At 36.4% G+C, this 13,023-nt stretch overlaps 1 protein-coding gene across 1 annotated transcript; it reads right to left on the reverse strand.

Moving 5' to 3' along the window:
- Positions 1-428: 428 nt before the first annotated feature.
- LOC141831657 (kinesin-like protein KIN-14C) lies at positions 429-11,564 on the reverse strand. Its single transcript, XM_074719066.1, has 21 exons — positions 11,324-11,564; positions 11,089-11,243; positions 10,881-10,988; positions 10,579-10,711; positions 8,696-8,820; positions 8,523-8,606; positions 8,322-8,399; positions 8,161-8,253; positions 8,040-8,069; positions 5,353-5,694; positions 5,098-5,179; positions 4,929-5,024; positions 4,661-4,840; positions 4,364-4,470; positions 4,080-4,255; positions 3,684-3,848; positions 3,353-3,606; positions 3,103-3,266; positions 1,693-2,147; positions 1,377-1,471; positions 429-694 (listed from the first exon to the last, which is right to left on the reverse strand). Exons 1-21 carry the CDS (start codon positions 11,352-11,354, stop codon positions 624-626), a joined length of 3,024 nt encoding a protein of 1,007 aa, XP_074575167.1. The 5' UTR covers positions 11,355-11,564; the 3' UTR covers positions 429-623.
- Between the last annotated feature and the right edge of the window lie 1,459 nt (positions 11,565-13,023).

Raw genomic sequence — 13,023 nt, forward strand, 5'->3', positions numbered from 1 at the left:
GCCCTTAAGCATTTTTTTTTAAAAAAATTTAGATATCCAATTTTTCAAATCTATTAATTTTGAAATTAATTGGGTAAATCTAGGAAGCAATTTGATAAACACAATCAAACTTTTGGGATTTAATTACATTGGGCAAATGCTCTTATATATATATATTCCTATTTGTGTCACTTCCGTTATGTCTAATATCACTTACGATATCACTGTAGTTAAATCTAAAATTTACATTGTAATCGGAAATGGGAAGAAAAATCCAAGTACAATGTACCAAATAACCTCTTAGATAAGAAGAACTAATTTTCTAAGAGAATGACTCTTAGAGGATTTGAACTTTGCTCCTTTATGGCAAATCTACCACTTGAATACCAACTCAATTACATGCATAGGGGTGACAAACAACAGACTTAGATATGTATAAGTCATTCCTTGTTGACTGTTGGAGGTACATTTGAACACTTCACTGTACATCATTTTGATACAAAGTACAACGTAAACTAAACTATCACTTGAACTTTGATACAGATTTCGATCTATAGAGTGTATATTGACAGATGAAGTGCACATACATTGCATTCTTAACTTTTGACCTTCCATAGATTTGCTCTGTGGAGGATCTACTTTTTCTAGTGCCAGTGTTTTGTAGGCTTCATGGTAGCTGTTGCCTGGCTGCTATTGCTAGTTGCTTTGCTTGTGCCTGGTGATGTGAGGAGGATTAATACTAATGCTTGATGTAATCAAGAAGCATTTTTTTCTAGACAAGTTAGCATTAAACCTAACTAGATATGCAACAGATCTGTTACTCCCTATGATGATGTTTGATTGCTAGAGAGATAGATCCAACCTAGAATATGATCATGGAAAGAGGAATCCTTATAATAGTATCGGCTATTTCCCCAACTTCCCTTCATTTTCTTGAAATGGTCATGTAAAAAACAGCCATGATACTTATGAGGACAGTATCTCGCCTAATGGGATAAAGAGAATTCCTACTATTCTTCTCTCTCGATTGAAGAAGTAATGGGAAAATGAATCGAGTACAAAAATGAGTAATAAACTCCAATATAGGTTGGTGAGATTCATTTGTTCATTCGGATTTGGTTGATGATATTGATAATAGGTACAGCTAGTCCATGAACGCTATATATATAGAGTATGATGTGAATTTCAATAAGATCGACTATTAAGGCGTTCCAAAAATCTAGTCTTCATTGGCTCCACAGAGGAAAACTGAGAACTAAGCATTATATTGTATCTAAACATCCACAGCAACAGTGGAGTCTTTTCAATTTTTCTTCCAATAACATCTTTAAATGGAAATCAATCATACTTATTGAAAGAACAAAACCAAAAGGAGCTGAGATAGATTCATAGCATACCTCCAGACTTTGAGAGTTCTTTCAACTTCGTCCTGGTATTTGTTGATTGCCCTACCTTCACTACCGTTCTAGAGAATCTTGACTGAATCTTTGCTCTGCATTAAGAAAAAGAAAACAAGTAAAAGATTTGAAAGAAGATACCAAATATATTTAAGCCAAAACATTTAGCAAAGAAAATGGAGACAACATTGACATCAGAATTTGAGAGAGAACATTTCTGGATAAAAAAATCCAGTGATGCAACAGATTTACGAAAAGTCTCAATAAATTTATTTGAATTGATAGATAAAAGCAATTCTGCACTTCAGAAACGTACATCTTTCCTGTTTTCATCTCTTCTGATTTGCAAGTACCAGGGGATAATGTAAAATCAGTGGAACTTGTTACAGAACCATCTGTTTCTGTCGCCATTGATATGACGCTATCAGATATGTCACTAATTCTGTCTTCTAAATCTGCATCTCTGAATCCAACAAGGTCAGCACCAGCTCGCAAGATCTGACCTTTGTCCCCTCCATTAGATGTGCAATCGTTTTCAGTAAATTGAGTTTGGTTCTCAAGATACGAGGCAAAACTATCAGTTGTTACTAGCATCCCATGAGGCAAATGAGGACTTGTAGTTCCTTCTAAGGGAAGGATACCAGGAGCGGATGAAGAGTGTCCTAACACTGCATACTTCTCATTAATCGATACAGTCTGATGATCTATCAGCATCTGCATCTGTTCAATTTCTACATCCTTCCTAGATATTGTGTCTTTGAGAAATGCCACCTGCAAAACAATGAAGTTTTATGGATAACTGCAAAGAAACTCTGTAGGGAACACTAAGCATGGCAAATTAACTGCAAAACATAACTACAGTCAGGAAGTCTTTCTATTACAGGATGGTTCATGGAACAAAATTATCTGACCATTATAAGAAATATTTTACCAAGACAAACAAAATGAGGATAAGGATAAATGATCCAACTAGAATTTGGTTTGTTGTAGCTTATGGAACTTGCTGAGCCCAAATAGTTGGAATAAGCACAACCTGATGAACAACATTTCTGCAATAAAGGTGAAATCCACCACCTCAGCGACCCCACATCGGTCGGCCCCACAACCATTTGTGAGGAGGTAAATCGAGAAACTGCAGTTGACCATGACGGAGGAGGACATTGTCTCGGCTTCGCCGAGATTCGAACCCTTGCCTACTTCTACAACTCTGCTCCGTCGTAACCAACTCAGCTATACCCCGGGGGCAACCTGATGAACAACATGATAGATGAGGATGATGATGACAGAGGATGATGGCAATGATGATGATGAAGAGGAGGATGGCAATGATGATGACAATGACGACGATGACAACAATGATGATGATATTTAGCTTCCTTAGCAGTTGAGTTGTACTAAAACTAATATGTCGATGGTAATCTAAGACAAATGAACTTGAAGAACAATCACCATTTACATTGGTGAATATATGACCCTCATCAAAATTCCTTTCACATTCTACCCACGTTTACTTCTATGACTACGAACTACCGTAATTTTCTTTTACAACCTCAAGTGAAGAAGCTAAAAACTACGTTAACATAATTCAGGAAAAATCATAGAGATCTTTTCCATACTTCATGTCCTTGGGAAAATATTATTGAAAAAATTTGCAAGTATTAACTTGTAAGGAAGTTGAAGTTAGAGGCTAATGTATTGTGTTTCCAGAAAGGACGAGAGAAAAGACCTGTTCCAATAAATCTTTGACATCCCTGTCATCTTTGTTGCTGCGTGTAGGACCCAACTCAACTCCAGACACTCTTTCAGCAAACTTTAGAGTACTGATAGTCTCAGAATATGATTCATTGTCTGGATTTATTTGAACAAACATAACTGTCTTCGCTTGTTTACCTGTTGTGAAAGTGTTCCAAATAATGAGGACTCATTTGCACAGCTAACAGCTAACACGAATCTCCAACAAATAAAAGAGTTGTCACCTAAAGAACTTTGAAGAATTTGTGTTAATTTACTGTTTCTGTATGGAACATGAGTAGATTTTTGTGCTAAAGCAAATATAACATCTCCAAGAGCAGACAAAGATTTGTTGATATACTGTGCTTCCTTAAGTCTGTCTCCAGTTGCCGCAGAACGTTCAACTCTTTCACTACCTGCAAGATCTATAAAATGAAGACAACCCCTTGATGTAGATCCAGTCTTCAAATCCACACCTCGACAATGGATAGTCTGGATACTGCAGTAAAATAATCAGGAATAAATAGCTAAGGAAAACTACAGTATACGCATGAACTGCAAAAATAGAAGGATGACCTGTGAGATCTACTACTTCGTTCATTGAGAACAGTTGAAACCACAGCTCGGTTTGTTTGCCCAATATGCATCAATTGCAGAACATCAGAGGTTGATTTGACAGGATGCATGCTAGCATCAGGAACAACAAGTCCCTTTGGTTGAGTGATACTCCAAATACCAAGTGTTTGGTAGGTTAAGGTAAATAAGTTGCACTTGGGTTCCAACAATATTTAAAGACTTTCTCAGACCAAGAGATAGAACAAAAGTTTACCATGTAGGCACAATTACATCTACAATCAGCAGGCATATTTTGAGTAGGATTGAGCTACATATCAGGTCAATATCCCAATCATCTCCAGTAAAACATGAATATTCCTAAGAGAATTTTTAAAATAAGATGTGCTTAAAGGATATCTCTTATGAGGGTCATCCCCTGAAAGAAGATCACGCACTTGTTCATTGTAAATTTCAACCATCTGGACTCCAACTTCATATAAATAATTTCTCCGTCTTTCAAAAATCTCAAAAAGGTCACTCAGAGCTCGGTAGTTCAGTCCCCAATCCTCCACTGATTCTAAATTAGGACCACTCTTAAAACAAGAAAGATTTTCAACATTCCGGAAATCACAGGTAAAAAGAAACAAACAATCTAAACTAATGATTTAAAATTCATTAATGAGAAGGAACAAAAAGTGTACCATTGTGTATGTCTTCCCAGAGCCAGTCTGACCATATGCAAAAATGCATACATTGTAGCCATCGAGAACAGATCTTATTAATGGTTGAATATCCGAGTATATTTCAGCTATTATTGATAAAGCACAATAGATAAACTGAAATAAGTGTTATGAATAGAAATTAACAATCAAGATTTTGAACTCAATCTCACCTGATTAAATTATTAAATCTTATTGCATTCCAGTAAAAAACAATAACAGTTGCATTATTTTAAGAAACCATTCAATGAAATAATAGATCATCAACAAAATTTAAACCTTGAGATGCAGTAGGACCAAAGACTTTGTTGAACTTGAACATCCTGTGTCCATCTTTTCCTTGTTTGTAGGGATTCCTAATAAGGAGCTCACCATTCTCGCCAAAATAATCTATTGTTGTCGACTTCGCATTTTGATCAGAAAGGAATGGTCTTATGCGGCAATATACTCTAATATTCCCTACAAAGTGCAAAGTCGATATAAAAAAAGCCTAAAGAACAGAAAATAGAAAACTTCATAATTTGTCATATTATGCCTAAAGAATTACCTTTTAATTCCTCGACCTCATTATGGAGTCCATGGTTTTCTGCAAGAACTTTATGATAATTATCAGCAGCATCTGCTAACCCTTTCAGATTCAATCCTGCAAAATGCTTGTATTGGATCAGAAGGGGAAAAAATAGAATAATGCAAAAAGAGATTCAGAGTTTCAGTACCCAAATTAATGATCTCATCCTGGTATTTTGTCTGAGAATGAATGATTTCCTGCTTGATTGAGCTAGATGATTCCTTTAAGTCCTGAGACATTAGAATTTAAGTCTAACAGAGAAACACATGCTATGAGGGAAGAATAAAGTCAAACAAAACCTGCATCAATTGCAGTTGAGAATGTATGAAACTTCCAATTTTGTTTTCCTTATTTTTCCATCTATTTAATTGTGCTATAAGGGAAGAATAAAGTCAAACAAAACCTGAATCAATTGCAGTTGAGAATGTATGAAACTTCCAATTTTGTTTTCCTTATTTTTCCAGCTATTTAATTGAGATTTTGAAGTTTCTTCAAGTTCTCTGATCTTCTTTTTCAATTCTTCTAGAAAGAATTCAACTTCCTTTGTCTTCTTGTCTAACTGGCCCTTGATTTTGTTTGTTTTGTCCTCCATTTCTTGGCAGCATCGTGCATAATTTTTGTGACTCATCTCTAATTCCCTCTTAAGCTCTGTAATCACATTATCCAAGTCTTCTTTTGTCTTCGACAACCTAATCATATCTTGCTTTCCATTTTTTCCCCTTTCTACTATCTTATTTTTTTCTGCCTACAGAAAAATATGCATGTGTCATAAATAAGCACTGGTCAAAAGCAATAGAGAACAAGTACAACAAATAATGTCTTATAATGTGGTAAAAGGGTTAAGATAAGTTAAAAGGCACATCAGTGTCTCTAATGCCAGATAACTCAGAAAAGCCAAAAATCATACAGAATTTTATCAGGACATAGCACCGAAATAAAGTTATAAACTCTACCTCAATTAAAAATTGTTAAAAATATAACATAATTTTATTTTAATAATAGAAAAGAAATTCTAGAAGTTAAGAAGCTAAATTGCTGAGATGAATATGTTAACATTTTCGAAATAAGCATCCTTTTTTTTTTGCCCTAGGCAAGTGAAGGTATATTGAAGAAAGAATATGTACATGAGTTAACCAACAAAATGAAAACCTCTCAAATACATAATTACCCTCCTATCAAAAGCTACTATAAAAGGGAACATATTTAACTATGCCCAACCTTAAAGTATAAACATGAAAAAAATAACCTGAGCTAAATAAATACCAACCCAAATTGTATATCAGCAAATCTAAGAGAATCTCCAACCTCTTCTTATTAGTTTACGCAGTTTCAAAGCCAGAATTCCCATGAATCTAAGCAGATATGGCAACCCCACTGCAAAGAATTTCTATACAAACCATTAAAAGAAGCATCTCCCTAGAAGACTGAAGATTAACCCCATAGCTTTAGATACTTGATTAAGAATGACGACTACATGATTCAAATTAAGCTATCATTAAGATACTAGCATCAAAATTTCCATCAGTCAATTTACTTTATTTTATCCTATTATACAAATTATGAAACCATTTAACTTTTCTAATAAGAGATCCTAATCATCTTAAATACTTCAAAAATTTACATGAAACATGCAACGATTTTGTGGATGGGGTTGATAATTTGTTTCTAAATATGCATGCATGATAGAATTTGATATACTATTTAAATCATAGTTTAAAATCTCATGTTCTGCTGTTTGGCATGGTTAAAGCATACCATTTTATCAACAACATGCAAAATACTATGAGATGCCAAAACAACACCTAGGTCGCCTTTGTGCAACTTTTCATCTTTGTTTGGAAGGATTGAAACAACATAGAGATGGAATGGAACACATTTTTTTCCTCCTCTAACTGCTGTTAGGGCTTGCCATAAAACTTCCTTCTTATATTAGAGCCTGACTCAAACACTTACACAAGGCTCGAGATCACCAGTATGACACTGGCACATCTCATTCCAACCAAAGGTTGATACTGTAAGACAAAAAGAGACTTTTAAACCTTGATTTAAATCGCCTCTTTATTACTTTTAATAGTTTACTTAGGTCTCTTTGAACACATCCATACCATCTCAACTCTTATTTTATCATGGAGCAAAAAGCATTTGTTCACACCTAGTAATATTCCAATATCTATGCATATCCATCTAAAAAAATCATCTTCAGCCTTTTTGAATCTACTTTTTCTTAACTAATCTGTAACTATTATAAAAAAAATCACAAGCCTCTCTATTTGTCCTCTTCCCTATTGTAGCAAAAGGTGATAACCCTCATCCGAGGGGCCCTCCAGGACTGCCCCACACGATCTGGAAGGGAGGTAAATCACAGGGACTTCGCCTAGCACAATGGCCCTTTGCATGAGAGGGTTAGTGAACCAGCGAAACATTCCGCACACGATGGGGATCGATCCCATGACCTATTGCAACACCACCACATGCAAGTACCAATTGTGCCATCCCGTGGGGGAATCCTCTTCCCTATTAAATCATTTGGAAGTTGCATCATCATCATCAGGGCCTCCTTCCTGTTGATAGTACATCCAAAACATCAAACTCTCTCATGCTGATTGCTTGCCTACCCATCTTAATTTTACTACCTTCTTCATTATTATCCTAATCTGCATTTTGCCACTCAATTATAGTTTTGCTTTGGTTAAATTCTCTATTTCTCAGTTTCAATATTTAACTGCGATTCAAATATTTTAATGCTTATGGGACACAAATTCAGTTTATATTTATATACTAGCATTTATACCTATGCAATATAAATTACAAATATCAATATGTAAGAGATCACACAAGTAAACTAGGAGGCTTGGAGATTCTGTACTGTTTCCACAATGAAACAATAAATATTTCTCTTAAAACTATAACATCACTTGTTAACATATAAGAAATAAAATTTAAGAGCAGACATGAACATGTATTTAAGGAGACATGAAGATGAAGTTTATATGCTGTGAATTTCACAAACAAGGAGCATGCAAGATTCAGACATCATAATATTCTCATACAATAAAAATTGTTATTGGTGATTGGCAGAAAAAATTCTACCTTTATCAGCAAGAGCTGGTTCATGATTATCTGCAACAGTTATAAAAATATGGAATTTATCAGCAAAACAGATCTCTTGCACTGATGGATGGTGGGAATACATGAACTAATCACTGAATACCTGATTTTCTTCATGTGTCCCTTTTGCTAGTTCTTCTAGCGCCCTAATTCTTAACAAGTACTTTCCTTCACGTGCTTTAATGAGATTATTTTGCTGCACATATGAGGCTATTAGAAAGCTCTAAACCAAATATCATTCAATGTCATTTCATTTTATCTTACATTTCTTATATGTTCAGCTTGAGTTAAAATACGACGCTCAATCTCTTGCATAACTCTTCTCAATAAACATGCTACATGCTGAGGATTGAAAAGCAGAGAACCAGTCATCAACTCAGAAAAGTCAAAATAGACTTGGCAAGATATGCACAAGATTTTGTAGAGTAAAGCAACTATTTGCTCTCCTCAGAACACAGAACATACTTGAGATATCTCCCCATTCTTTCTCTCAATGCTTTCATCTAGAATTCCATTTGTAATGCTTAAAAGTGATTGAGTTGGGGCATTCTGAATTCCAACATGTCATAAGAATAGGCACAAGAAATTGTAATCAACAAAATAAATGTCCATCACAGTTACTACATCTAAAAGCTTACATCTAAACAGTTTGACTTTAACACTTCTGTAACTTTAGCAGCTGAAAGACCAGAATTATGCCCTTGTCTCAACTGAAAAACTTGATGAAAATTATGCCTGGCACGATGAAATTCAGAGGATGATCCTACCAAAAGAGATAATTTTTGTGTCAACTTATGCCACTTACATTCAAAAAGCAAAGAAGAAATCAAAAAAATACTTTAATAAACAATCATAATACAGCCATATGCATTTCTTTTCCATTTGAAAATCAATATATTTTTCCAATGACAAGAAGAGACCATGGTACCAATTTAACAACCCAAGTTTAGCCCTATGTAAAAATTGCAAAGCCAATAGTGGGCATCTATAGACTCAGATGAGTAAACTATCAAGAGCCCAAGGTTTAAACATTTTAAGTCACTTTGTGCCTAACAAAATTAATGAACCAATCGTCTCAGCTAAGCAGGTTGTTATAGTTGGTACCAAAATTAAACATAGTAAAATATTCCAGTCTGAAATGGGTGCATGTGGTTGAACCATTATTGGTTGGAACTCACATATGGTCATTATGGATGGTTTGGGCTATGAGTTGAACATAGAGCCTTGGCAAAGACATCAAACCTTAAGTGAGGGAATACATAACAGCTCAAGTTTAGTCCACATCGAAAGATGTCGTACTGTGAAAGTTGTTTATAAATGTTGCTGACTGATTTCTGAATAAAATAGATGATCTTCTTTTATAGAGGTGATGCATGAATATAAATAGAGTACATAAATAGATACATAAATGATATTATCTCAGAGTGAATTAGGAAAATATCTGAGGTAGATTGAAAAAAAATATCTGAGACAAGTCCGGAAGGAATCAGACTACATCAGGTTGGAGATTAAAATAATTGTCTTAATTTAACAACCCCTCTAACTAGAGATGCAAAAAATATTTGGAGATTTTCTTCTGAAACCAGATGGGACGACACACCTAGCCCAAGTTGATATGCAAATTTCAGAATTATTGAATATGTGTGATGTGTCATTGATTCTGGATGACCACTTAAAACCAAATCACACAACCCACATGGTCCATGGCAGATCTGCATGTTTTACAATACAACAGAATTTTCAAGAAACACAAATGATTCATGGTGATACTAATCAATACTTCATTTTGAGATGCAATGACGGGTATTAGGGGCCAAGGTTGTTGATGTCATGGCAAAGGTATCAAGAATTGCTTGTGCAATGGTGTGATCAATCTGGAGTAAATGAGAGTTTGTGGCAAGTGCAGTGAGGGTGATTTGCCAGTGGAGCAAGGACAACAATTGTCCAACGTCAACTGGGAGACAAAAGGCAAAAAGGCATGTCTGAAGCATTGATCGAACTTGGAATCGCAACAATTGAGGCAAAAATGGCATACCAGTAAAACATCAACAAAGTTAATGGAACTGCTGGGCAGAGCAGCGGAGGCAAGAGAATGAGGGAGGAAGGGATGTGAAAAGGGAGGAGGCTGCAATCGTCTGCAGCCTCCCGCCTAAGCAAGAACACAATGACAGACTAGAGGATTAAAATTAGACATGATACCAGGATAAAATTGATGGTGGAGCAATGTCATTAGCTTCAATATATCTTATCACAATAGATCATTTTTTTTTTATTGAGGTAATACATAGTATAAATGGAGAGTGCATAAATGGTATTATATTACTGGGAACCAGAAAAATATATCAGGTAGATTAGAAAATAATCTGAGACAAATCTAGGGGGGGGGGGGGGGGGGGGGGGGGGAAATCAGATTAAATCTACTCTAAATCATAGGAGTTTAAAAATAATTTTCTTATTGCTTTAACATTTATACCTCAACAAGAGAGAGATAAGGATTCTAGTTTCATATAAAATGACTAACCTTTTGGAAATTCCCACCTCTTTCTTAGCTGGATTTCAGATTTGTTCAGGTCAGGAGTAGAATCTTCAACAACGTCTGAGTTTAAGTGATCCCTGATGGATAGGAGACATTCCACAACTCTAGATATAGATGCCTGAAATAGTGACGACGCACAATACAAACCAAGCGAGTAGGAAAATGAAGCATTGAACGCTTAATTTGGTGGGGAAATAAATTTTGACTATTGGATCATAAACGGAAGTCAAATGTGGCCTTGCTTGTAGTTTAAACCCCAATTAACTTTAAACAGAGTAGACTGGTACCTGCTCCAGATCCACAAGTCTAAAACTGGGGAATCCCATTTCCTCAACAACTGAGATAAACTTTTTGATGTTTATCAACCGCTTCTCAGGAGAACCATCCTGTGGGCTCTGCGGCACAAGAACATTTTATAACAGCGAGTAAGCAACTATCAAAAGACTCAATATCTAAGCTGATCAAACTCTAAAACATACCGTTTCATAGTCATACCTCCGAAAAAATTGGACTGATCCGGCTCAAAATTCCACAGAAAACAGTGCCTTCCAATAGCAGAGCTCTCAGTTCTTCCTCCGATGATCCCGTAGGCATATTCAAATCCACGAAAAGAGTATTCAACCATCGAATCAAATCCGATCGCCTTTTTTCTGAAACCGTAAAAGAAACATTTCTGTAATTCCGGACCTACTGAAAGTTTAGTAAACCAATCAAAAGCCAAAACTCTTACCAGCTCCAGCGTCGACATGCACAGTTTCCATGTTGCTTGTTATACTCCAACCCACTGAAGTCTCGAAAATTCAACTTAAGAACGATTCCGAGTTCCGTCGAAGAAAGCTGAAAAGCGTCGCGTACCTTGATCATCGGATCGAAGGACCCCCTTCGTACGACTGGCTTGAGATCAGCCACCCGGCGAAGCCCTAGCGAGGCGGAGTTTGTCGGATAGGCTTCTTCTTGTCTTCTCGCCAACCTCGACGTCGTTCCTTTGTCTCTCTCTCGTTTCAACTTTTTGTTCTCTCTCGCGTCTCTTGCTCTCCGTCGCTTTCTCAGACTTGACGGCGTTAAGTCTGCTAACGCCGCTGGCTTCGTGGGGAAGAAACGTGGTCCGTTCTCGCGACCTGGCATTTCCGAAAGGGAACTCTCGTGTGCCCCACATGACCTGTCCAGTCGCAATCCAGGTCTGCCGGTGGGTTATTTAAAACGGATTAATCATTCGAAGAGGTGGCACTTCCATTCGGATCGTGGGAACTTGAGTGCCCCGACAAGAGGGAGACTTATCCTCTAAATTGTGGGCCCCACATGCGGGGTAAACCTGTGGGTGTGGCATTTCGTAACTATGAGACTGAGCGAGGTCAGCGATTGGAAAACGGCTAACGGCCTTTGCTTTTCCCGCCCGAGTGACGATTTGCCGAGTGGGAGAAGACCGACACGTGTCAATGTCGTGAAGGTGCGCTGGGAGCCGGTTCAACCGCCAAAAACTCGAAATTATTTTGGAGAGACTTTGATCGGGCAAAATTAAAAAATAAATAAATAAATAAATCTTATTTTCATTAAAAAGGCATTTTAATTTTTAAAAAACATCAAAATACAAGATTTATTTTATTTTTTTTATTTTAAAAGAAACTGTTATTAAAATATTTTTCTAACATAATTAAATTACTCTAATTTATTTAAAAGTTAATTTAATACTGTTATAGGTATTATGATCTGACCCGTAAAGATCAGTCTTAGATCGGAACACGCCAGACACAGAAAGATGATTTGTCCAAACACGTGACATGGGCAAAGGAAGACCCGGTTATTGCAGTTGACTTAATCGATTGACTGAACTTAATCGAATACGTTCGACTTATTCATAACCCCTTGACCACTTGAACCCTGATCCATTTGATTTGTCGGTCACAATCAAATCCTCGGATTCATCTTATTTAGTGATCACCATCAAATCTAATATCCCATCACTGCTGCCAAGAGATATGACAGTCTAATGACACGTAGCTATGATGGTGAGGGAACATTTCATTTATTACAATCATGGATGATCACAGCAAGATATTCTTCATACTCTGACGAGATATCTCCGCTACCACAACAATATTCTCTTTAATAACACTCCTCTAACAAAATCTATTGCACAAAATATTTTTCTTAATTAACGATAACACAAGCGGATATATTTCTCTCTCCTCTCTGTCTATATAACTCCCTGATATTACATAAACAGGTATGCAATACCAAAAGCATTTACTTCTTCCTACAACTTGAGTTTTGTTCTTCCTCCTCTGGTGACTTAAGCGTCGAAATAGTCTAGCCAAGAACACCCCCTGACCTTTCTTCATGTTAGTATTTGCAGATCTAAGAGTTCACCATCTTCTTCCTCCTCACGACGTTCATCGTGATGTTGTGTGACGAATGACGCATCCACCCGGC

This window comes from Curcuma longa, chromosome 7 (assembly GCF_044706935.1).
Source record: "Curcuma longa cultivar G26 ecotype Majalengka, Jawa Barat chromosome 7, ITB_CL_G26_1.1, whole genome shotgun sequence".
In the NCBI taxonomy this organism is placed as follows: Eukaryota; Viridiplantae; Streptophyta; class Magnoliopsida; order Zingiberales; family Zingiberaceae; genus Curcuma; species Curcuma longa.

Excerpts from the sequence above, each read along its gene's own strand:
- LOC141831657 (XM_074719066.1), bottom strand. The coding sequence starts at position 11,354 with ATGGAAACTGTGCATGTCGACGCTGGAGCTG. Across the intron at positions 5,695-8,039 it reads ACCAGCTCTTGCTGATAAAG|GCAGAAAAAAATAAGATAGT; the intron begins GTAGAATTTTTT and ends ATTTTTCTGTAG. Across the intron at positions 4,256-4,363 it reads CTGGGAAGACATACACAATG|AGTGGTCCTAATTTAGAATC; the intron begins GTACACTTTTTG and ends TCTTGTTTTAAG.